At 40.7% G+C, this 27,288-nt stretch overlaps 1 protein-coding gene across 1 annotated transcript; it reads right to left on the bottom strand.

Moving 5' to 3' along the window:
- SLC6A5 (solute carrier family 6 member 5) lies at window positions 1–27,288 on the bottom strand. Its single transcript, XM_075755365.1, has 13 exons — window positions 27,165–27,288; window positions 26,660–26,833; window positions 25,939–26,080; window positions 25,388–25,520; window positions 23,110–23,244; window positions 20,711–20,814; window positions 18,148–18,272; window positions 13,280–13,392; window positions 12,859–12,990; window positions 11,663–11,762; window positions 5,873–5,973; window positions 2,560–2,727; window positions 1–249 (listed from the first exon to the last, which is right to left on the bottom strand). Exons 1-13 carry the CDS (start codon window positions 27,271–27,273, stop codon window positions 94–96), a joined length of 1,692 nt encoding a protein of 563 aa, XP_075611480.1. The 5' UTR covers window positions 27,274–27,288; the 3' UTR covers window positions 1–93.

The following is a 27,288-nucleotide window of genomic DNA, read 5'->3' on the forward strand; positions in this document are numbered from 1 at the left end:
CGAAAAAGAAAAGAAGAAACTGTGGGGAAACAAAATGAAAAAATAAAAGATCGGAAAAGGCTGACAATGTTATTGCCACCCACGTAATAATTATTAGCATTGGGTCCCCAGTTCTATATCCTTCACTGGCAGTTTAAGTCCCAGGGAAGAGGTTCCCAGTGGATCAATCATATTCATGTAACGTTCACCACGGTGCTTGGCCAAAAACGGACCCCAGTCAGGCTGTGGAGAGCACACCAACTTGAGACGCTGCAACGTGGGGGAAAGAAAAGAGAGTCTCATTTGAAGTTACGGAGCAGAATTACAATGCAGAAGAAATGAGGATAGGCTCATTTGAGATTATTGATGATGGCCCTGCAACGCTCCACTGCTCAGTGTTTGTTTTGCACAAAGTTTGCAAGATTAATAGAGGATAAAGTGCCCAGATTTTAATTATGCATTCTCCCCCGCTCCATACGAGGGGAGCTCAGAACCACTGCTACAGATTGCGAGGCTCACTTACTGAAGGACATGTGCACAATTACTTAGCCCAATGGTCTAAGCGGTGGGTGACTGCATTAAAATAATTGGATTTCTGTTTAGCATATTTCCCAAAAGTATACAAATGACCAAAAAGAAGTACATTGCTATGAATGAACAAAGGTTTTAATTTTGAGATGACAAAATGTTTCATTTCTATCTGCAGGAAAAAAAAAAAAAAGAAAGAGAAGAATGTTAACCGGGCAAACAACAAAAATCTAATATTTCCACTGATTTCTTTATTAGAATATATTATTTGATTGGCACATTTACAGATAAAAAGGAAAGAAAACATATTTCTGATGACTTAAGAGGGAACAATTATATGTTTATTACCTAATAAAGTGAATCAGACCTCTATATCAGTTATTTTAATCTCTGCTTAATTACCAGCTTGCAACTCTTACCTCCCAAATCAACCATAATAATTTTATGCAGTAGACTCAGTATTCAGGAAATACCGGGCTACAGCTGAAATAGCTTCAGCAAAAGCTCCTTCAAAACAGATCCAACTTTTTGGCGTTTCTTTGCGTGCACTACTAGAGGGACAGTAAGGAGAGCATCCTATTTTTGCAGTAATATACGTGCCAGTACTACACCTATAAGTTAGAATATTTGAAGCAGCACAATTTTTCTCTGTGAGAGAAACTCATGAGATGATGAACAAGTAAGTTTAATGTGACATTAGCTCATTTCCAATAGGACCCGTTGTCTCCTGACCTGTGCTCTCCAACGTGCTCTGCGCAAGGGCTGAATGGCCCTTTGGACAAGTGGCCTCGCTGTCTAGTGCCAACCGTGTGCTTGGATGCTCTCCCTAGGGTGTCCCACCACCTAATATTAAATTCTTTTGCTCTGTGCGAAGCTGAAAAGCAGGGTCTTTTTTCTTTGGCATGTGTAGTGTGACACATTGAGAGACCAAAATGATTATTCTATTATAGAACATTTTCTCTCCTTTTCATTTTTGAGGCGTATAACGGCCCCGATGGGTTTTGCCAAAGAGCTGAACTGCAAAAACGACTATGAAAAGGGGAGGCGAGCGTCTCTCCCTTATCCCGAGGAGGGAGCAGCGCAAGCAGCACGATGCGAGGAGAGGGCAGAACTGAAAAAGCCTCAAAGGCCAAAAATAAGAGCATTGAACTTCTTCAGAAGACAAGGTGAAGGCAACGAAGAGATGAAATGCTGACATGAGAACGACATTGCTGTAGCGCGCCTTGTGAGGAACTGAGGAGCCAGCGGGGTGGGAACAGCCGGGGAGCGGTGGTGGCAGGTGGCAGCAGGGGTGGCAGGCAGGGCCAGGGCACAGAGACAGGGAGCAGAAGGGGACTGCCACGTTTCTGGAACGGCGGGGGCAAGCGGCAGGAATCTGATTTGCAAAATAAACAAAAGTAGCATAAAAGTAAAGTGCCCCCTGGAATTTTTTTAAGCCCAGGAGCCAGAGAGGATCAGCTTATTCAAGAAGAATAAAGAGATGAAAAAGGGGGAAAAGAAAGATTGCCAGCTAAGTATTATAACGAGTAGTTTGAGCTGTAGAGCGTGAGGTCTTTTCATACATCTCATTCCTGAACTTCACCAAGTGGCACAACCTCCCGGAGCGCGTCCCGGATGACTCAGGTACCCGACCATCTCGCACTCCGCGACTCCTGATTGACGTCTCCTAGCACTGAATGCCGGGCTCGCTGCGACACGATACGCACCAGCAGTCGATGCTTCCTACAACTACACGCTGCTTTGGCAAAAAGGCCAACAAAGCTAGGAGAGCAACTTTCTCTCAGTAACGCCGTCCCAGGGCTTATGAAATTTGTAACTCCTTCTAGTTGTCATAAAGGCAATCACTTAACAATTTAGGAACGTTCTGTTGAGGAACAGGGAATAGAGGGTCTGCATTTTAAATCAACTGAGCATCTCTTTGCAACACAATAACTAGCTTACCAGAAAGTAATCTTAGCGCTATCAGACATTCAGTATCACAGAAATCAATGTAAAATATAAGAGTCTCCAGCGACCGTATTTTTTAAACAGCAAAAAAGACAGAAGCATTACCTCTATAAATTTGCCTGGGGCTAGATGCATTTTTATCACAAACATAACTGGGATCCAGATAACTGAGCAGGCCAGCATCAGCCATCCAAGCACCATGGACCAGCCTGGATAGTGGTAAGCTCCGTAAGTCATTGGTTCCCATTGGTAAAAACTGAAGCAAAGAATAAACTGGAAAGAAGGAAAGAAAACAAATGTTGGAATAAGCAAAACAAGCCTGCTAGGCAACAAACGGTAGGTACCCACACACAGAGACTGTATGTATGGAATACAGATAAAAGTACATACACCTAAGGCAAGGCGCTCGCACAACCCGTAATAAACAGGTCAGAGTCTGAATCTAATGAGTTTCATGGAAATCTTGCAAAATCCCACAAAAATCACTGTATTTATGCCAGAAGAATGGAAATTAGGATCTTGCCCCTCGAGTAACATGCTTTATTACATGGTCTATTGGCAGTTTTACCTAATATGATTATGCTAAGTTACTCCATTTCACTTAGTGTATGAACAGCAATACATCTGCTTACATTTGTGCATAATACAGCAACTTTTGGGAAATGCCTGTGCTCGCAATAATTGCGCACAGAAGATTTATAGCAGTGTAACTAGGTGAAGGCACGTATAAAAATGATCAGGTTTATTTCCAGAGATGTGGAGTAATTGAAAGTCTAATATTAGACTATCCAAATGTATCAAATATTAGCTTTACAGAGGCAATAACAGAAGAGAATGTATGGCTTGGTTTTGCTTTGTCTGTTTCCGTTGCATAAAAATTGAATTACGACTGATCGGTGTCAATTTATTTCTCACCCTAAGTTCACTAAATATTACATTTTGAGGGAACAGCAACACAACATGCAAGTTTGAACTGACCTTGTTTGCTTTCCAGATTTGCTTTCCTTAAGAGAAAACATAATTTCCTATTCCCTGGTTGTGGTTACTGGCAGTAGCTAAAAGTGCAAGTCTGATCAGTAAAGGAACCGAGCAACTTGCAGAAAAGCCTTACAATTCCCTTCAGAAGTGTAACAACAGGTCTAAGGCAGCATCTTGAAAACAGCCATTGGAAGGAAGGGGGGAAAAAAAAAAAAGAGATATAAAAAACTCATGTGCACACACCTTAATTTTTAACAAGGTCACCAAAAGATAAAATGTATTGCCATTTATGTTAAGCTAATACTATAGATTAAACTAGGCTACGTCTTCAAACTTTTAAAAAAGGATTTGTAAACTATACCTGTATATTGTCACAATAAAATAATAGTTGCCTTTAGACAGGTAAGACAGATCTACCTGTTTTTCACGCACAGCAATAAAGAAATTCTATCTGGGAAAGTAGAGTATCTTCATTATGCCTGTTGGAGAAATTGGTCTCATCATAGAAAATTTCTTTTCCTTGGAACTCAGGATTTGGTTGAGCTCACCAAAACTCACAAGTCCCTTCACACGTGCATTCCTGTCTGCAAAAACTCAATTGTTTTTGAAAAAAAAAAAAAAAACACCTCATTCCTGAATTAACAATACCAAAAAGAAGTTACTAACGTTATCCAGAGCCTTTTTTTTTTTCTCCTCCCCAGAAATAATAAAATTGACCAACACTTACACTGTGCTAAAGAACAGCACAAATAGGAACTTCCCAGCAGATGAGCTGAAATATAACTTCTCTGGAAGAAGCGATTGCGAAGGACTCTTAGTCACCATTTTGCTTCTTCACCCTACCCAGCTGACGCCATACTTACTGTTTCAAAATGCCAGCCCTTTCAGAAATTCTAGTAACTTTTATCTTGTACCTAAACTTCTATGAATACTGGTAGAAATTATTTAGCACTGCTATGAAATTATGAGTTTCTAAACCCCTACACAAAATACTGATAACCTTGCCGCACCTCTGGTCCAGGTTTAAGGAATTTCAGGCTGAAGTATGCGCTCTCAAACATAAAATAATGGCGAAAGAAGGCTCGGTGGTTTCATAGTGACTCATCAAGCTGAGGGGTTTTGAAATGGCTGAAAGAATTATTCCATTCTTGTGCCAAAACACGATACACAATTAAGGATTCTGTCTGTACTTAGGTTAAAAATGTAAAGGAAACACTGTATTAGAGCGCTAGAGAGTAAATGTAGATGTAGTCATTATACTTTCACTGTTGGACTTGAAAAAACCAGGCGTAGCAATGGTGAAATTGAGAACGTGCCAGCTTTTGGACTAAAAGGAGATCTAAATTTGAAGTAAAGCGTCAGTCCAGGTTTTGGGATGGAAATACAAATAAAGTAAAATTTAAGAGGAAGAGAAAGAAAGAAAGAGAGAGAAAGAATCCCACAAAACTAAGCAAACCACGGCCGCCTTTGCCACCGGAAGCCCCACGCTGAACCCACCTCAGCAGGTCAATGCCCCGCCCCCGGCCGGGCCGGGCCGCGCGCTGCCTGCCGCTGTCGCACAGCGCCACCTGCCGGTGCCGGTGGGGAAGCGCCGCCTCGGCCGCGCTGCCGGGACCCGTCCCCGGGGGCTCCGGCCAGCCGGGTGCGGAGGGGCGAGCACCCAGTCCCGGCCCCCGAGCCACTTCGAAGGGTTTGGAAACAAAAGTTACTTTTTTCCTTTTGTTATCTTTTTTTTTCTTTTTTTCTTTTTTTTCTTTTTTTTTCTTTTTTTTCCTCTTGTTTCTTTTTCTTTCTTTGTCTCTTTTTCTTTCTTTTTCTTTTTTCTTCCTTTTTTCTTTTTTTCTTTTTTCCCTTTTTTTTGCTTTTTCCCCCCCCTTTTTTTTCCTGAAACTGAAGGGATTTGTATTGGTTATCGAGAACGTAACTATTTCCACCTTTGCAAAAATATCTCCACCTCTGCAGTTAAAACTTTGTCACTCAAATTTCCACATAAGCCTTTCCACAAAGCACGTGTCTCAGGTTAGTTTATGACTCAATAAAACGAGTTCCCTAGCTCAACCTGAGGACAGGCAGAGGGATCGTGTGATTTCCTCTCCCTCTCTATGTGTATGTATACATACCTATATATTACACACACACACATATATATGATAATCAAAACTGCCAGTACATAATGGTATGCTATACCAGCATTTTGCACAGACAGGGAAAGGCCGACATAGCAGCAAAGTGCTATGTCTTTCCCAAAATGCTTTGTCTCTACCAAAAATACCATTATTTATGCTCTGTTTTTTCTACTACACGCACAAGAACACATGTATGCGTGTGTCTGGGTATCTGCATCCAAGATCTAATTACTACCAGTCAGAAACACCATGAATGATGAAGAAACAACAACAAAACTCTTTGAAGAAGACACTAAAAAATTTTTTTTGCTCACTGTTAAAATAGTTGGTGTCACAAATGCCCAACAGACTCTCCAGAATTTACTTGGCTGGAATCCAATCATCATTTCTATATCTTCACAAAATCTTTGCAATCCTGTAAATAGCAAACGTACATGCAATTAGGTGTGAAAGAAACCAGCTGCAATTTGCTACATAGCTCTTGTTATCTCCCTTGTGTCTAATTACAAAAAAACCTCTGACTTGTTGGTTGAAAACTTCAACGGAGGCTCTAACCACAGAGTAAAAAATGAGACTATTACGGTGGAAACCATTCTAATCAAATATTTACTTCGTAAGGATTAAAGTAAAATTGAGCTTTTTACATAGAGATTAAGCGTTCAGTGTGTTTCGGGTTAAAGCACTAACAGTATGTACTGGTTAGCTGCAATTATGTGGATGCTTGTTATATTTCCCTGTGAAGATGAACCTTATTAATACCTGTATAGCTGTCTCAGCACAGACAATATCTGAGCTTCTCTATTCCTGCTACGTGACCAGGGTGCAAACTGTATCGCTTCGCACTGAAACCGGTAACGTCCTGGTATTTTTCAACTGATGTGTAAGCAATACTTAGAATTATTAGAGAGCACCTGTAAATATTTTAAGTTATATTCGATGTTGTTTGAACAAACAGATCGACTGACATGTTAATTCTTCAGATTGTTGTATTGATCCCAACAATAAAGTTACTTGAGTTAATAAAAAAGGCAAGATTGGAAAATGGGATATCAGCCATCTCCGCAGCTATCTCCCTGGCCATGCCGCGGGAAAGGGCTGCTGGCCCAGCAGCTATTATTGCCCTGCAACAGTAATTAAAACAAAATTGAAATTTGTTCCAGCTTTTCTAATGACACTAAGAGGAGGGAGGTCTGGGGTCCAAGGCTGAGCTCACCCATCACACAAACCTTTCAAATTTGGGCCAATTTTATCTAATAAAGCAGGTGATCGTCTCTGTCATTTAAATTTTACGAAGCATTATTCTGGAGCTTTTAGCCTAACTTTTATGATGTGGGGACAGGGAAGAAGCTTAAATATTGGAGAGAAGTCACCGAGTAAGGAAGAAATACTCAGAGCAAAAGTAATAAACTGCTTTATGTTCTCATTGTCCTTATAGCCAGCCACTGCAGCTGCTGAATAGAAGAAGGGATAATCCCCAGGCTTGATCCACCTAATTTTGAAGCCTTCCTGTCGATATAAAAGAGAAATAAATCTATCCACCTGACTGTTCCAAGATTTAAGAAGGTAAAAAATAGCAACGGTTCATTATTCAGTGTCTTCTGATGCACCTCGGAGAAAGCAGCAGGGCTAGATGGTGCTGGGCAGCCCTAAAGGGGCTCAGAGGGTGAGCACAAAGTAAGCCAGTTCAGGCAGATAGCATGTCAGAGAAAAGCTAAAAAACTGTGTTATGAGAAGAAATAGAGAAGAAAAATCCAGAAATTAAAGAAGATGGTATTGCAAAAACTGTATTTAAGGGAGGGGAAAATTACAACCTGCAGCGGATGTAAGCTTAGAAAGCTAACCCAAGGTGACCCAGATGTCATTTTTTTTCTGTAACTGTAATTTCTCTCCCTCTTTTTCTCTTTTTCACTGACTACAGCAAACGGTCTTCTTCAGAAAACCTCTTCTATTTTCTGTAAAATACACGTAATTTTTACGACCCATGGAATCCCCGTACTTCAGCACCTGTCTGACTCATCGTGTGCTGCTCCATGTTGTAATAGAGCTTTGTACGCCTGGACCGAGCCTAACCCCCAGCGCCACTGTGTTATGGACCCGAAAGCAGATCTGTGCTACGACCGAGTGATTTGCCCCCGTGTTTTATTTACACGCTTATTGCGGTTCAACGTACCATCTGCAGTGAGCTGCTCGGGAGCTGCTCACACAGCAGCCATCCCTGCAGCGCGCTGTGATGAGAACAAAACTAGTTTTAAACTAATTGCAGCAGCACAAAGTATGGGCCGAAGAGTCTTTGCACAAAGTTTAAAGCTCGTCCAAGTGTCTCTGCTTCAGCCATGCTTGCTGCTGCAAAGGAGGAATACCTAACTGGATGGTTACCAGGGGCTTCTGCCTCCAAATTTTATGCAAGCTTCATGCAAATCTGCACAGATTTGTTTGAAACTCCAACTAAAAAATTTAGTTCCTTCTAGGAACTGTCAGTAGATATTCCCAGCCTCAGGCACTTTTAAATATTAGCAGTTCAGGAGTCAAATGCATGTAAACAGATACAGGGATTAGACAGTACTCATCTCTTTCCCAGTGAAAGACTGACAATAGGTTCGTCAAGTTCCACAGACAAACGCAAAGGATGCTTTAGTTAACAGAATGCCAATTAAATCTCAGTATATCTGATCTCCCTCTCAGATCACTCAGGCCGCCTGAATAACTTTGGGAAATAAACAGTACACGATATTCCATATCACAATTTCCACTCTCTAAAGTAGAACGATGTATTCATAAGTGCTGCAGATAGAAAATCCATTAAAAAGGAGAATACAAACTGAGATACACAACTACTTCAATATTCTGCTACAAGTAGAACATTCAGAATTACTAACACTTTCTACAAATACACTGCAGCAGTTACCGCTTGCTCGGACAACGAATCTTCCCAACAACAGACTGTGGAAAAACAGAGCTAGAAGGAGTACGAATAAAGTTAAAGGTCATACATTTCCAGTTTCCAACAGTCTTTCGCTCAAGCACAAGAATCTTTGTATTTAGCTTCATGTTACAAAATGCAACGGTGGGAATTTTGCTGATGATTAAATTAATACCTGCAGCTCTAAGCTATTCTTTACCAATCATGCATCATAATCTAAACAACTGGAGAACAAACATCTATACCAGCATGTGAAACAAAAAACATCATTTGACTGGATTAGGTAGCACTGACTCTACTGAAAAATAAACGATTGCAAGGAAATAACCAAGTGTGTCGCTTTTTAATTTAAAAATCTCAACAAGCTCAGCAAGCAGAACATGTTACAAGAACTACAGACAGATTTATCTCATCATAAAAGCACCTGCCACTGTTGTGCCAACCTGCTCGCTATGAAGAGGACATGTACACAGAGAAAGGTGTCAGTGGAGCATAAAACAGCAATTGTCAGAGCTTAAAAATATATTATGCCAATTTTAAGCACTGCTTGAAGGAGTATAACAAGAGCAGCAGCTTCACTTGTATTTACAATGTGCAAATCACGAATATACAAGCTGTATTCCTATGAACAGTCCTTAGAAAAGTAGTTTTAATGCAGTGGAAGTAGCTATGATACATTAGTCAAGTGGATAACGATTGTAAAATAAATCTTTCCTTTTTCACGTAAAGGACTGGCAGTTCTTCAGTCTAGCAAAAGGTTAATTCCAGGGAATGAACTTGAAATAATTTATATCAAAGGCTTTACTAACATCTGTTGGTTAACAATCAGTTGGCACAGAAAACATGGAAAGAATGATTCATAACCAGCAGATCTTTTCTAAGTCTCATTACATTAAAGTAATATGTAACTAAAAAAAAAAAAAAAAAAAAAAAAAAAAATTATCTTGTATTCAAGTCCTTCCTTTGCAGTGCTATAATATTTCTGCGTTATTTTATGTTTTTCATAAAACTCAGCCTTTTAAGGGATACCGAATTTGCTGGGCAAAGCAGGCACTAGCCAGAGCAATTTTGCTTACAAGCCTAATAAAATGTTGTTCCACAAAGGCAGGTTTGCAGTGCTTCTGCCACACAGTGTTCAGAGGAGGAACAGAGCCAGTGTTTGCTCCCTATTTACCTTCATCCTTATTTCAAAACATACAGAACACAGAAATTCTACAGATATAAGTAGTTTGGGGGTTATTTAAAAATATTTTAAGCAGGGAAATTTTATCTAGCACACTGATGGCAATGGCTTTAAAGGGGGCAATCTTTTTGGCACAGACCAGGTGATGCTGTAGGTACTGCTGGCCAGGAAGAGTGACGACATCTAGTGCTTTAGCACAGCGTTGTTCAGCATGCTCTCAGCAAACCGATGAGGAAGAAGAAAGGAAAAAACCACCCAACAAACCCTTGTACTCCTCTTGAGCATTCCCACTCGTCATCCCTTATGGAATTGTATCGATTTTAGGAAACCTGGGAAATTGGTCAGTACGATAACCAGGCGCCAATGTCTGAGACGACGCGTGCCCGGTGGTGTTTCCACGGGAAAGCGTAAATGCCAAATCTGGTGGTAACTGGCGGGAGGGAACGGGCAAACCTTGCGCGTCTTCATGGAAACGGAAGCACACAGCAACGGCACAACTTGCCAACATTGATTTTCAAACCAGGAGTTCTGCTAAATAATGCCTCAAAATCCATCTCTTGACTTCAGGAGATATCACAGAGCATTACACTCAGGTCCTTTGAGAAGACTGGTTGAATGTAAAGCTGATAGCAGTTATCAATGTAATTTCACTCACAGAGATTACACTTCTAAACCAACTCTAATTGAAATACTTACATTTCAGGGGCATAAAAAACAACAAGCATTTTGATCAACCAAAACATGATTGGTCTAAATCAACTTTTCTCTTAGCGTTTTGACTTTTTCCATTGTATTCCATAACATTTCCTCTCTAGGTCCTATCTGACTTAGCTTACAACCACTCAGGCCTGCTCACTGGATTGGATATCAGTGGAGATAAAATACACTTCTATATTTCCATGAAATTAGAGAAAACAAGGGAGAGATGATTCCCTGTCCTGTCTATAACATTCATTTCTCAAGCAAGAGCAACAAATTCTGCGTGTTTTGAATTACTTATGATTTTTTAATGTGTTTATATTACAGCATGGACCCCACAACGTAGGTAGATCTAGGTATCCAGTGGACAGGACAAGAGCCTAAGGTCATGCCGCTATATACGTGCCTTCAACAGCACATCTTGCAACTAGTTTATGCCTAGCTGATACAAAATATATAATTCATTCCTGCTCACAGCAACAGCAGAAATAGCCTTATCTTTGCCATCTTTAACACCAAGATTCAGATCTTCCTTTGCTTTTGAAGGCAGGTCTTAAGTGGCACCACCACACTCCAGCCATAAATTAATCATCTGTTATGTGGGGAGATCTTCACATTTCCTACCACTACCATTTGAGATCACACATTTCCAAGAATCAGTCTCCTGAAAGCACTGGACAAGTTTGGGAGCAAACCATCAGCTGGTATCAGTTGATGGAGCTGCAGTAGCATCAAGGTAATCACACCGCTTTATACCAGCTGAGGATCTTCCTCATAATTTAATGTACGTCAACATGGATCCATATAACTGGTGTTGTCGCTATGCGTAGTCAGTCTGAGTAGCTGCATAATCTTGATTCTGTGTTATGGACAGATGGGCTAAAGGGAAGGCTGGATGTGTACACGGAAAATAAATCCTTCAAAGGTTGTTAAATGCAAAGGTACCACTTCTGGCTCAGGAAGTCTCTGATCCTAAAACTGTTGGAGTGTGAAAGAGTCCCTGGAGAAGTGTCCCTAAATGCTTGTTCTGTTCTTACACTCGTCTCTAAGCATTGGCTTCAAAGCTATTGGTGGGAAAAGGAAATTAGACTATATGAAAGTCTTTTGAATACATGTATTTAAAGGAATCCTATAGTAATGAAATCCCATTATGCTTCCATTCAAAATAAGGGAATTCTGAGGCTTTTTTTTTTTTTAAAAAAGTGTTACTCCTTTCCTTAAGAATTTCACATTACCAGCTACTTTACCATATGCTAAAATGTAACTTTGATGTAGGCTGTCCAATAACAATATTTTTCTTACCATATATATAGGAAACTCCAACAAGCTCAAAAATGGCAATGATGACAAGAGAGTAAGAAGCTGCGTAAGTGTCCACAAGTTGTAACATATACATTCCACCCTAAAGAAAAAAAAAAACGATAAAAGAGCCATTACTTGTGGCAAATAGCTGGTGTCTCTTTTCACCCGGGTTACAACTCTAACTGGTGCTAAGGCAGGCAAAACAGACAGGAGCAGGACGCAGGAGACTCTATCCCAAGTAAGCATCCAAACATTGACCGGACACAGGGTCATGCCGCACTATAGTTTCTTCCTTCTGGCTGAACGAATGTCAAATCCAACAAGAAAAAAAGCAGAGGATACATCTGAGTCTGGTAACTAACACACCTTGGGAAATTTTAGTTTCCTAAAATCAATACACCTTTCAGATAAAGGACTGAACTGCGACCAAACCATCCACCAGCAATGTCTCTAACCACTTAACACTGCATCAAAAGCCATATCACCATTCAAACCAGGGATATCGTAATAATCCGTCCAGTTCATCTCTTTGGAAAGGATTTAATGCCCTGTCTTCAGGGCAGCGGTTGGGAAGCAAGTAGAGGAAGCACTGGATCCATCCTAGGCTTTAAAACAGCACAATTCAGCTGGTAGGTGATGAGATGAGAGGAAAGAAAGAAAAAGGGGTGGAAAGGATGAATATAATAGTAAAATAGATTTTGTGCGCCTCCTCTTGAAATTACTGAGAGTTTGTAATGCTGGAGGAATTAGTGGACAAAAGACACTGAAGACTATTAACGGCAGATGAGAATTTCATTATGAACTCCACAGTTTGCCAAGACTATTAGTATATATCTAATCTGGGAGGGAAGGCACCCAAAACTGCTATGCATGTTTATATGACATTAATTTTTTTTTTTTTTTAAATGAATACCTAGCTTACATGAGTACTTTGGACATGTTTGGCAAGGGATGAATTTTAAAAATCTGATTCTCAAAGATTTGAACAGCAAAGTCTTTTCAATACATCTCAGAGCATGCATTGGGGAAAAAAAAAAAAAAAGGAAAAAAAAAAGAAAAGAGACTTTCAGGCTCACCCGGTATCTTTGCACATGAGGCAGAATTCAGCTTAATCTTTTTGTAACTTGTGCAGGAGGAGAACGGCCACCAGAGGGGGACTGGGGACAGACAGCGATGCTCAAAGACAATATTATTACCTGAGTGATCATAGGAAATCCCATGATGAAAAAGGAGATGCAGCACCCAAGAGTGAACAGTGCCTTGTGCGTACGTAAGTATTTGGGGAACTCATCCGAAACGGAGGTCACTATAGTCTCAATAGTGGCAAACTGAAAGACAAAATAAAAGGATTCATTTCAGTGTGCAAAACATACACAAAATGGTCCAACCGGATGTATTGGAATATGAGAGACGGTATTTCAAATCCAAGGTGGTAAATGTTCAGTTGTCAACGCCAGAGCTTCCCCCAAATGATTTCAGCATTGATGGCCTTACTTTATTCCCCTTTTTACAAAAAGGTTCGCTGACCACATGGAAAATAGCGAGTAATCTCATGGTCCTCCAAACAAATCAACAGGAAAAGCAAGAGGAAAAGAAGGAGAAACAAAAGCAGTTTACCATAGTGTCCAATCCAAGCGTCAGAAGCATCAAAAAGAATATTATAGCCCAGAACGGAGAGAGGGGAAGCCGAGTTAAGGCTTCTGGGTAAACCACAAAAGCAATTCCAGGACCTAGAAATGACAAAAATAGAGGTTGCGGTATCTTGCATCGCATTAACATTGTTGACTGAACGGAATGGGGAGACGTGAAGAGTCACGTTTCAAAGTAAAATACAATATTACTTTGCTTGATAAAAGAAAAAAGATCGGATTCAGTCTCGCCTATTTACAGAAAGATTTAACTATTACAGAATTTAACCTCACATGATTAATTTCCATTTTGACTCTAAGTTTCAAAACACTCATCCTCTCCTACTTTCCAAGCTGCAGAATACATATTTAGCCAGTATACTAATATACTGATCCAATACAAAAAATAAACAGATATCCTGTACTGCAGCTACGTTTCTTTCCTGCCCTGTGATCAAATTCCTGCCACTGTCCCTGCCAATTAGCATCCCAGCCTTAAATCAACATAGCAGTCGCCCACACCTCAGTACGACAGGGATGAACGGAAAAGAAAATACTCTTCTTTAACTCATCAGCACGCAGTCAAATGAGCAGGAGAGAACACAACAAACGCACAGAGCTGATACCAGACACAAGGTAATAACTACCATGAATCTAAAAAAAAAAAAAACCCCACAAGAAATTCTGAAATGAAGCGCAGCAGAAAAAAATAAGGAGGAGCCTTAACCAGGAATTTTCCTTTCTTTGTTGGTTTGATATCTTGGGCATATTTTTTATTGACTGTAAATTAAAAATATTTTTTACAACTATGCTTAGATTTGCCTTGGAGAAAGAGCTGCAGGAATGTGGTGGTAGCATTACAGTGGATGGCACTTCTTGATTTATCCCAGCCGAAAGAGGGCCCGCTTCAAGTGCCCTGAAGGATGTTTCCTGTTGGGCAAGACACAAATTAAAGCCAAGTTGTGCCGATTCCATGACCCATGCCCACAAGAAAGGGCTCCAAACTCACTCTGTCCTGGCCATTTCTAATCTGGATTATCGGATCCCAGTTCTTATGGCTCCCCACACCGTTTCTGTTTGAGAGAGGACCGTGACTCTCTCACATACTCAGAAAAACCACGCGGTTTCAGTAGCATGTGTAATAATCTCCATGGGCGGTTTGTGAAGTGTTTGGAACAAAAGACAAATACGAGAGTTAACAACATTGTAAAAAAAGAAAAAAGAAAAAAACACTGTACATGACTCATTAAGTGCTGCTGCCTTTAAAATGTGCTGTGCTCAGAAAAATGGCTTTTTGGAATAGGAAGGTGCATGTAGAACTACTATGTATTCATGAACACGTGCTTTCATCTCTTGATTAAAGATTTCTTCTTGACTATTAGAGATAAGAGCTCTGTTTGCACTAGCTTCCTGCACGTAGGAGTTTAATTAAAGTCTTGGAATAATGAGTTCCCATTAATCACACTTTTAGGAAAAGTTTAATTATAGAATATCAAAGTGCACATCTCTCCCTCTCGGCCCCTCATAACTCTCCAAGATATCATGTGCCAGGGAGCATCCAAGCACAGGTAAATGGTCACAGGGAGGCTGGCTCCATCCTCTCCATCTTCAGAGATTTAGAGGGATATGAACTCTTCTAAACGGCTATTAAAGCCAGGAAAACTCCAAAGGTTTTATATGCGTTTAAACAAAAAACAAGTCAAGTGACCTTGAACTTTCATTTTACATTACTACAATTTTTCAACTGCAGTATGTTCTTAATCAAACTGAGAGAGAAGAACGAAAATAGATTGTCCTGTCTTTCCCTCCGTGAACAGAGTTTGATTTGCTCATCAGGTCCCTGAGTTTTTCCTGAAAGGAAGATTCTAAATGAAAAAAAATACTTCAGATTCAGAGTCATAAGGGGAAAAAAAATCCCTTTTCATTGCCATTAACAATTTCATTCAAGGTTTTAAAAACCTGAATGGATATCATCATCATTTTTGCTGTTTTCTCCTTCACTGTGAAATGAAACTTCAGAATAAAGAAACTTCAAAATAAAGAAATGAACTTCAGAAGGAAGAAAAGGTAGGCAGAGACAAGGGCTGGCTCTTCTCCCCACTTGCTGAGTCTGCTTGTTAATTCTGTTAAATCAATGTCTAACTCAGTCTGCAACTATCCCCAATCTTCCCTCTCTTCCTACGGTACTGCCCTCTTCTATTATGTGACTAAATTTTGTTTCCCCCGCCACAGAGAGCAGTGAAGCCTCACCCTCGTGAAACATTTTCAAATGGCCTGAAAGGGTTCTTACAAATGCACTGACAGCCCTACAACGAGACTGTCTTGAGACGGCTTTTTTTTCACATCCCCTGGAACAGCTGCTGAAACAGCTGGGAACAGAGAGCGCTCCAGCCTGCGACTAGTCGCTCACTCAAAGACCGCCAACAAGCACTCAACAGAAACGGGATTGCCATCCACTGCGCTAAGTATTGTGTCATCTCCAGGGAGATGAACCAGCTGAACCAAGCGTTTCCTCCAGCACCCCTAACAGCTATGTCTCTCCATGTCCCCTTCTGTCCAGCCCTTCGGAGCTTCCACTGCAGCTTCACTCGGGCACGGCTTCTCTGAGCAGGATTTGAACCTAACTCCTTACAATAATTTCAGTGACTGCAGTGACGTTTGGATTGCAGGGTTGGGGGTTTTGGTTGTTATTTGTTTCAGGATGGAGGTAAAAAGATTAATGGAAACATTACTCCTAAAACACCTGGCCTCGCATGGAGTTTTCCCAAACATAACGGTCTAATCCAGCCAGAAAACAGGGACAAGAATGAAACTTTTCTGCTCCCACTTACATGACTGGCAGGACCAAAAAGAAGAGACAAGGCACTGAAGACTGAATCAAGATTGCATTAGCTTGCAAGTGCAGTATCCCCAATGACTTGCTATCAAGAAACAGCTTGCCAGCTGCCCATCCTATGGAATTCTTCCCTCAGAACCCCCAGCTGAATCTGCAGCCCGGTTAGCAGCCCATCACACCACGGCTCAACTGGTGCAAGCCCCAGACTAGCTAACTCCTTGTGACAACCGCAGCTTACTAGCTTCCTCTCACTTCAATGTCTGGGCTGCCACGTACCAAGCGAAGGAGCTGCAGAAATTGCACGTGGCCTGGCAGCTTTATTTGCATCTCTGAGGTCAGAAGTACTGCAAAGTCTGTGGGATTAGCCATGTTTCAGTTTACAGAGAAGGAATAAGCAAAAGGAAACTAAGAGCCTTTACTTCTCCTTAACCAGCAGCAAGACTTTGTTCCCTTCTCTGTTGTCCTCCTTTAACTTGTAGTAGCTGGTTTCTAATAAACAATTAGAAACATTAGAATTCCGAGAAAAGGTACTTTTTCAAGAAAAAATAAAGAATGCTTCACCTGCTTCACCAGCTCTTGTTCCTACAGCTGCAGGATTTCTGTGTGCCCAGCTCGTGATGTCTGCTTTCCACTTAGCTCCCACGACATTGCTAAATGCACGTTAACCTTCATACCCAAGTTGTGCAGAACAATCTATGAATAATACCATACAAAGTCTATGGAAAGTCATCTTGATTTCTATTCCCTGTTGTCACTGCTGCAATTTCTGAATCACGATGCTCAGTCAGGTACCTTAGGCTGCATATAGCAGCTTGTGGCATTGTATTTATCCACACAATAAACCTGTCAGAAAAATGTTTAGCGTCTTCACATTTAACGCGGACAGTGAGACACGTCAGGTATAGAAGCCATAAGTCCGTGACATTCACTTTTTGAATTCATCAGTCCTTCTCCTGTTCAGACCCTCCTCTTGCTCTGTGCTATCATGGGTTGGGGGGAAATAACATTGGGAACCGTCCCCATGTCTGAGAGAGAGACACGAATCAGTTCTCTTCAGCTCCTGGAAATGACTGTATCGTGTTGAAAGCTAACACAATCCACTTAACACCCTCACGTGCTCACAGAAACAGCTATGGTGGGGGAATCATAAATATGTTATTACAAAATTATTACAAATTTGTCTTTTTAATACAGTCTGAAATGGTCTTAAAGATCTGGGAGTTGGTTGGCTGAGAGCTGAAGTGCTGCACATTGCGCAGAAAATGTAGAACTGGACTATGGCAACAACTATCCCTCTATAATCCCCTCTGAATTTTACAACCCTTTAAATTTCGCTGGATCTTACCCCCAAAACGCCTCCCTTCCTATCTCCTGCCACGTCATACCAAATGATACACGACAGCACCGATTCGTCCATCAGTCAGACTCTTCTCCCTCACATTCAGCTCTACCAATTAAGACCTTTCAGATCCCCGCTTGTAACCATCTCGCTTCACTAACCAAGACCTTCTAATCAGTTCTTCAGAAACTTTTTACTTCCCCATGGAGGCAGCTCCTTACTTTCCACAGTTCAGAAGCTCAATCCACCTCTCACACCATATTTCTCTCACTCCCCACATCACAAAGCCCGCCACCCTCTCATCCACGACTCCCAACCATCACGGACACCTTTTACCTTGAAGAAGACTTGACAAGCAGCAGCAGAGACAAACAAGAAGGCCGGTGATCGCTTACACTATGCGAAGGAGACATCTCACCCTAACTCCCATCAGTCATTTACATAAAGATTTGAAATGAGTCTCAGATTGCTTCTTTCTCTTACCAAACGAGTGATAAGGTATCTTCAAGTAATATCTTGACTTCTCAGTGTACCTTCTCCCACACAGAAACGCCTACAAGTGGTTTACTAATCCGCTTCAGCTTGAAGCCCTTATTCACACCTCCAATGTCAATGTCATCATTAATAATAGAGCTGAAGGTGTCACCAGGTGCCTAAGTAATGAAACGGTAGCATACCCTACCTTGGTCTGCCACAGCTTCGATATTCACTTTGAGCTCATTTGCCATGAAGCCAATAACTGAGAAGATGACAAAGCCTGCAAATATACTTGTGGCACTGTTGGTACACGTGACTATCAACGTGTCCCTGAAAAGAAAACACAAGAAGCCACGTCACCTTGTTGTAACACATACAAGGAAGAAGGGGTGTGTGTGTACACAGTTAAGGAGTCTCTCTCATGAGCACACAGATCCCGTGGCAACGCTGACAAAGGTACACTTGTACGCATATCAGGTACATTTGATGCTGATCAGAGGTGACAGAAGTCTTCACAACACTGCCAGGAATCAGGTGTGCAAGTTTCCGTCACCCACGTGCTATACAGAAAGCCACAGGCCAAGCAGGAGGATGAGCATTTCTGCTCTTGGCGTCTCTGAAGAAGGTAGCAATGACGACACGATCTGTAATGTGGTGTTTTACTCTTTGTCTGATGAGGATCACTATATTACATTTGGACTAAGCACCACTGTCCAGGCAAGACAATTTTTATCCTGTATCTTTCTTGTATTTATAGGCAAAATTTCAGAGTTAAGCTTTTTGTACCTTGCAGCACTCACTGAAATGCCTGCCCATCTGCAGAGGATTCCCTGGCACAATTTTCTCTTGTTGTTGTTAAGAGAATCTCAAGAAGTCCAGACCTGAATGTCATACTGTAGTGGGTAAGTACATGTGACTTGACAGGAAACCAGCCCTCGTGATCCCCATCCATCATTATCACAGTCTTGTGTGTCCAGAAAACTTGCCCTTAAACTACTACAGTTTAGGAACAAATAAGTCACTTCAAATGTGGGGTTGTTGCTGTTGTTTTTTAAGTTGGCTAAAATTGCTTATTCCTACTGCTATTCATTTGTCAGGAACACAACAAAATATAACCTGAAAAGCTGTCAAGAACCTCACTGAGCTGCAAACTTCTGGAATCTCTAACAGAACATCTCTTAACAGGAATGATTAGGTTAATTCTTCAGGTCTACAGGAAAAAAAAAAAAAAAAGAAACAAAAAAAGACAATGGTCTGTTTGGAATCATCATGTGTCAAAATCTTCTTCCAAAACTCAGGTAAGTTTTAGGTAAAATATTTTAAGTATGCATTATGAAGTGAATTTATGTAAATTCACTGCAATTATAGATTATTTAACGATGTTTAAAATGAATATGTAACTGAAAACTACAATTTTATCTACAGTATTAGAATGTAACGAATATAAAAATTGAAAGATAAAATAGTCATGCTTCATTTCAGTATTCAAGATGTGTTGTAAAATTAAAAAGGAGCAACTAAGCTTTGCTAATTATTTCTGCTTCAACGTTCCATATCCCTTTCTAACATAGATAAAGCATGTACTTAGTATTAGACCTGTAAGATTTTTATACTTCATTACCATATATTTCATTCAAAATGTTCATTAACATTTTCCGAACTTGGCAAAATATTGCTAAATCAATGCAGAAAGATAGCATGATGCTTCTCCCACTTTTTGCCCTAATATTCTGTACGTATTCATTCATTTAAAAAAAAAAAAAAATCAAAGCCCAGTACAAGCATTTTCACAAATAGAACCCAAAGGATTGCTGAGTGGGAATTACTGCGTATGCAACACTGTTACTTATTCATCCGTATTTTAGGTTAATTATAGTACTTTTGAACACTAGCAGGAAATGTTTTTGAAATTCCTTTTTAAAATCCTGATCCACATTTCCTTTTAAAGGTAAGTATTCTGAATACAGTGCTTAGAAGTTATAGGATATAGGAGTTCAAATCCCAAGGAGCGTGTGCTTTAAAGTCTTGATTCAGGCAAGTTTTTAAGCATCCCCTTGGCTGTCCTGAATCAGCACCTCTGTCACGGCAGCAGTCAGTAAAGGTTTGCTTCAGTAGAAACAAGATTGGCTTTAAAGACAATAAAATAGCAGTGAGGCATTCTACAAATGCCATTTGCTTTGGGTTTTTCCACCTGCAGACATTTATCTGGCATGCTTGTTGATGAAAACCTGTACCATGCCACCAGAACAAAAGCGATTTTAAATGTCACAACTTGAAATAACTTTATACGTGTAAAACTACACTAAAAGTAATCAGAAAAAAATAACAACATTTAGGAGAGACAAGAATTACATATATGGAAATTGCACGTTAAACTTCCACATGTGTCTCAACCGCAAACTTCAGCCCGTTCTACACAGGGGTTGTTCTTCAGCAGAGGCTGCCAACTGGCACGGGTTCATAGCACTGCTCACAGCTGTTGACAGCTTCCCAGGTTGCCTTTCCACCTAAACCTGTTGATTCTGAAAAATGAAGAGCCAATAGGAACTACAATAAGCCTATGGCTCATCTTGAGACTGGTAGATTAGGACCTGAGCAGAAGACACAATACACAAAACCAAAAAAAGATTAAAGAAACAAACAAAACAAACAAAAAACCCACACAAGAAGAGAGGAAGGTCTTTCAAAGCAGATTTCTGCAAGTTGGAAGATGACTGGTTTTGGACAAGACTTCTTTAATAAGACTGATGGGTTTCACTCTCACATACCTGTAGCAATTATTATGAAATTTGTTGTAAGAAGAAAGAGTAATCAGACCTCCCCATGCTGCAGACAAGGAGAAGAAAATCTGAGTGGCAGCATCCTTCCAAACCTAAGCAAGATAGACAGGAGAGAAAACAGCATTGGCTTCAGGAAAGAGTGTTAGAAAGATCAGTAACGCATAAGTAGTTAAAATTAACTTTAGAGCAACGGATGTTAATTGAACATTTAAAAGCAAAATCCTTCCCCAAAATACATAGTGCCCATCTGATGAGGAGTACTGGTCTTGTTGAGCCCATACAAAATGACAGCATCACCTTTGCTGTGTATGGAAGGCACAAATATTCAGACTATATTGCTTGATACCTATCAGTTGAAACACATTCGACAAAGAAAATACAAATCAAGAGGAAAAATCTGCATCAAGTACTGATGGTTTATCTGCCGGTGGTGCTAAGTAATACTTTATCTTCGTCATAAGAGTAAGAACCTCAGTGTTGCTTGATGTGCTCCTTACGAATGAGATTACATTAAAATCAGGGGAAATGTCTATCATTAGGTGTACATCAAGCAGCACAGCCTAAGTTTGGGTCCTCATACCTAAACAGCTCTGTTTCCTCCCATCAGAAGAAAAGACATGCTTAGCTAAATCTCTCAAAAAACAAACAAACAAAAAACCCAAAACAACCAAACATCATTGTTTGGTCTGTAACAAAGTTCTTCAAAGCCTGAAGTGCATTTATGTAAAAAATTCCTAAATTGCCTGGAATTTCAAAGGAGTTGGTCTTACTTATCACTTGCAAAATGTTCAAAGCATTGGTATTTCTATTTACGAGCTTTCCTACAAAGTCTGATTTTCCACCCAAGTCCACAGTGCAGAAGTGGAGATACACGTACACGCACAGACAGGTGTACCTATACACGCACACTATCCAGGTTTAAGATATTATTTAAACGCTACTTTAAAAATTACCAGCCAGCAAGCAGCCAATCCTCCATCGAATTGAGTATAATACACAGCTATTAATTTGTGTTACACTGCCAAGAAACTTGAAAACAGAAGCTTGCCTGAATATTATGGAACACTTACCCGGGGTTATACAGATACTTAGTGTCTTCAGACAGCCCCATTTTGCAAAAGGCAGCAGTTCTCACCTCCTTTATTGCACAATGTGGGATCCAAAAATGCTCATATTTAATGCAAAATTAATTTCTGTATTGTTTGCAAAAGATTTAATACTCCCATCACCAAAGGATCCAAATATCCATTATTGCAGAGGATATGAAGGAAATTAAGATCTGCACAATTCATCCAGGAAATTGTTTTCAGCTTTAATTATCGATCTATCGGTGTGATATCACACCGCTATTGATAGAGGAAAAAATTCTTTGGGGGGGCGGGGGTGTGTGTGGAGGACAGGACATCAACAAAAACCACAAACAAAACCCAGTAAATTTCCTGAGGTGTTTCCTGATGTAAAAATCCCTCTAAAATTTCTAAAGAAATGACTCTGAATTGTAACTCTCACCTCAGGCTTCAGTTCAGTCTACAGATTCCTGCCTCAAGACACCCAAGACCAGCACACGGGAGCTCACCTGCGATGTCACCCAAATCCATGGGTGCATTTACGTCTACACAGACACAAATCCACGTGTATTTTTGGAACATGTTTTACTGGCTTCATTGGCAACAGATGGCCTTTTAGAAATCAGTTGAAATCATGAGCGAGGCAGCAGAGCTGAAGCTTCATCTCATATAGTCAATGCTTGAAGAGCAAAGCCAGGTACCCAGACCCTTAATTCTGTCCTCTCCTACACAGCGAGTAGCCTGGTCTGTCCTCTCCCACACAGCGAGTAGCCTGGTTTCTTACAATGCAGGTAGGACAATGATCACAGCTATTCTGTGTCAGTATGTGTGCTATCAGGAGTTAGATTAGGATGTATAATTTGATTTTCTTTAATCTAATGTCTCAGATACTTATTCAGAACAATCTTTGCTCAATAAGCAAATGACCTACTCAGAGCATTTCTCAAGAAATGCAAAGAAGTTTATTATGTTACCCATTAAAAGCTTCATGTGTTTGTTCAAGCCGAGGCAGCATCCGACAGACACCAGTGTATGAAAATCTGTGCTTCCTTTTTAACTCCCTATTTTCCAAATGCACCTACTCAGAGATTCAGGTGAAATATTAAACACGAAGTAAATACCATATCTATAATAATATAAGTAAAAAATGTGCACACAAATAAGAAACATTCATTGCAACAACACTCCACGTGAGATGAAGAACAAGTTTCCACAGATGACAATATAGCCTCTGCACGGAGAAAATGCTTGCAACAGACGTTAAGAAATCCGTATGGATTGTTCACCCTAGCAGAGTTACAAGTGCAATAGTAAGCCCACCATAGCATCAATTAGCTTCTCCCACTTTGGTGTGATGAAGTACCAAATTCCAGCTCCAGCTCCAGGTAGAGTTACTCCTCTTATAAGAAGAATGATGAGAACTACATAGGGGAACGTAGCTGTAAAGTACACCACCTGGACAGACCAAAAAAAAAAAAAAAAAAAGGATTATTCAAAGGGCTTATTTGGATCCCTAAGAAGAGAGGGGAAAATATGAACATGCTACACTATTGCCTGAAGAAAGGAATTACTCTGTCTCAGAGACAATCACCAGGGGATAAAACTAGGAAGACAACAGGGTTATTTCCCAGGAAATCTAAAATTTTACAGCTCTTTTTGCCGTTGGAAGCAGGAATAATATCAACAACAACAGAGGTGAGAGCTGGGATTCTAGAGAGAGGGGAAGAAGAAGCAGGAAAGAAGGTCTGGAGAGTAACAGTGGGAATTTACAGCTAAATGAAAATATGCCTTTTGATCCTTGCCCAGAGTCATCTAACACAGCCCAGTAGAAATGAAATGAGCAATGCTATTTAAATACCACTTAAAGTTCTGCTTTCTTCTATGTACTTCTCTGTATTTAACTAATCCTAAGGAATTTTTATTCGTGTTTGTGCCTCTCAATAATTACATATCACCATTAAAATATTTATGGTCCCAATGCAAAAAAAAAAAAAAAAAAAAAAGTCAGTCAGTAGAACGATCCAGATAGACCTAATCATCATGATGTCTAAATACACAAAAGAGGTTGTGTGTTTAATGTCTTAATAATTACCTAGTACAGAGCAGAGCTCTCTGCAGTGAAATAAATGGCTGGATTATAGCCAGTTAAGCTGCACACTCTACCCAAGAGCATTTCAAATCCTTTTCACATTAACCTCTGAATCTTACGGTGACCAGAATCCTCTGAGCTTAAGTGACTTTTGGAGCTGCTTTCACAACTTTCTCTTTGCTGTTTCAAGAGGTGTTTCAAGAAGTTGTCCCAAAGAATTTTTGTGCAGTGAATATACTGAACTCATCCATGCATAAATAAAGGTTTTCTATCCCTGACACCAAAGAGTCAATATTTTTCTTGGCCACTAAGACTCACTTGAAGAAATAGCTACTGCTACATACAAACTCAAGACGTTATCCTGTGCATGATCCGTTTCTTGGCTCTAGCCTTTCATGAAACAGTTTTTCCTATCACACTAAGGGAGGAGGGGATGGGAGAGGAACACCAAACTCAACTTTCCCCTGGTACTCCGAGTCTCTGGATTTTCTGCTAATTCCCAAGCTACTTCCCAAGATGTTGTCAGCTTCTAGATGCCAAGGGATGGCTTGGAATCAGAAACCCTGTGCCCAGCTCTAGAAAATTCATAGCTATCTCTACATAGCCACCATCTCTGCATAGCCACTATCTTTATCCCAGGAAACATCTAGTTATTTTTCTCCAGCTTTTTTATCTTTTTCAACCTACTCTTTGTAAATAAGCTAGATTTATCTTATGTCATCATCTAACATTTTAACCTGCCTGCTAACTGCAGTGGCATTGGTAGAGAAGTCTCCGATATTGCATTCCCGCAGGTTTCACAAAAACACACTATTTAGCTGCTGCTAAAGAAAAAGCTGCATTTCTCTGCTCAGACGGCTGCCGGACCACTGCGTATGCCTGTACTCCCATGCCAACGAGGGGACACGCTCCCTCTTGACATTGCTAGTTAGGAGGCATGGCAGCAAGCCGCAAATTTGAGGGGCAAGGGAGAGAACGACATAGGATGTCGGAGAAACGGAGCAAGGGGCCGGGTTACGGCAAGGAGGAGTTTTAGATAGATGGCACACAAATATTTGGGAGGACAGGATGCACACTATCACTGCTCACACTCACCATTAACCAGTTTAAGTTCAGTTCTGATTTTAAAACATGTTGTTTAACATCTCCATTTACATCACAATTCTCCTGATTACAGTGAAATGTCAGGTGATTGCAGAATTTTAATGAACACCACACAGAATAAGGAAGGCTGCTGAAGGCACCTTTTTGCCATCTCACTGCTCGCGCAGCTCAAGGGCTCATTGGAAACTACTGAAGATTAAGGAACAAATGCTGTGCTGAAATAATCCTTTTTTTTTAATGTTTTGGCTGGACAGGAAAACACAGACAGGAAAAAGGCATTTCATTAATACTTAGCCATTTACTGAAAATAATTTTCAGTAATTCACTGCCTTAAACAAGAGTGCAATTCCCTTGAAGCAGCACACTGCTTTGTTACAAGTGTACGTTCACAAATATTTTTCTTACTTTTCCTGATGACTTGATTCCTTTAGCAAGGGAGGCATATACGATCACCCAAGCTAGGAAGAGGGAGAGTGCCAAGGGCCATCGAATCTCACCAGGATATTCAATCCCTGCTGAAATCTTCAATACAAAGTATCTAAGAATAAAAATTAAAAATTAAAAAAAAAAAAAAAGAAAAATTAGTTACAGCAACTATAGGCAGTAATTCAGTGCAAATTCCTACACTATTTCCTTTTGCTTCAGTGCTCTCAGTGGTTTCTCTAGAAGGTTCCAGTGATTCTCACCATGTATTATTTTATTTATCTGCATTGCAGTAGTAGATAAAAATGCCAAGCGTGGGCCAACATCCCAGCTGCGCTAAGCACTGTAGGAACAGGACATAAATAATCCAGCATTTGAAATTTAGCTTTCATCATTCCTATGCATAAAAAATGGGTATCATTTGCTGTCCTTAACTATTGTATTTCTAGTCTGCCAAACAGTGATTTGTTGTCTGGTACAGTGGATTTTAGAGAAAGATTGATATAACGTCTCTAAACAAAGAAAGATCTTACTTGAAGTATTCTTCACTTCCACTGACAAACGTTTTGTTTCCTTCACTGGTGAAGTTAACCATAGTCAAGTTTGGATAGGCACTCATACAGAAAGTAGAGTTCTTGATTTGTAGTTTTGGGTGGTCACCAATAATACAGGAATCTAGGAAAAGAAGGCAAGAAAGACAAAAATAACTTGCCTAGATTTTTTTTTTTATTTTCTTTGTGTTGGGTGTAAAATGACGCTTTTCAGGTCGTGGCATGTTTGGGGCATTTTGCAAAAACGGTTTTCGGGTATTTTTTCATTAAAAATAAGCCTCGCTAAAGCCCAAGAAGTTGTCTTTGACAGAAATCAGAGGCTGCCAGCTGTAACATTTCGTTCCATGCTTCCTCCTTTACACAGAGGTTTTACTTGGAAAAAAAGAGTCAGGCTTTTTTTAGCATTACAGTTGAAAAATCCAATTTATCCTTGATGAGGAAAAACGTAAATAAAAGGGAAAGGGGGGGGGGGGGGGCGGGAGTGGGAGAGCACCCATATGATGCAGATCACTTCAAAGTGGCTTTGGGAAGCGACTGGTTGGGAACCTCGGCCAGCCACAGTCATCCGCAATCTCCTCTGGCATCTCCCAAGGGCGCAGCCGAGCAGGAGAAAGCTCTGGAAACCCACCACGTCCGCAAAGAATAATAAGAATAATTTAAAAAAAAAAAAAAAAAAAAAAAAAAAAAGCCTGTTCCAACTTACCTAACAAAAGTTTGTTTTTATCTTTACAGTCTGGCGTGTTCCACGGGTTGTTACACGAAGCCCAAGGTAGCACGGGTACAAAGGACGCAAAAAGGTAGAAAAGCGTGTAGCACAGAATAATATTGTAATATATGGCTATTAGAACGGAGATGATCAGCATTGCAATGCCGCAGCCTGAGAGGAGAGAGAGGGAGAGAGGAAAATAACGCCATTAATGCCAGGCGGAGGAGGGGAACCGCAGCAGGTCCCGGCGGCTGCAAAGCAAGGGCTTGGTCTGGCGCAGGTACACAGCGCGTCCCGCACCAGAACGGGCTCCGCCCGCAAGGACCGCGCAAGTTGCGCGCTAACGCTGCCGAGACACCAGCGGAGACGGTGGGGGAGGGCCCGTAGCATGCGGATGCGCTGCGGAGCGGGGGCGCAGAGGAGGCGGCGGTGCTTAAGCCATGCGAGAGGGAGGGGGCAGGTCATGCTCCCCAAAACCGGGCCGGGCTCCTGCTCCGCTCACCTTGCAAGGCGGGGATGGCTTTCCAGACCGACACGGGCCCCTGACTAGCAAACTGCCCCAGGGAGACTTCCAGGAAGAAAATGGGGATCCCAGCTAGAGCCAACATCATCAAATAGGGGATGAG

The sequence above is a fragment of the Balearica regulorum genome, chromosome 5 (genome assembly GCF_011004875.1).
Source record: "Balearica regulorum gibbericeps isolate bBalReg1 chromosome 5, bBalReg1.pri, whole genome shotgun sequence".
NCBI lineage: Eukaryota > Metazoa > Chordata > Aves > Gruiformes > Gruidae > Balearica > Balearica regulorum.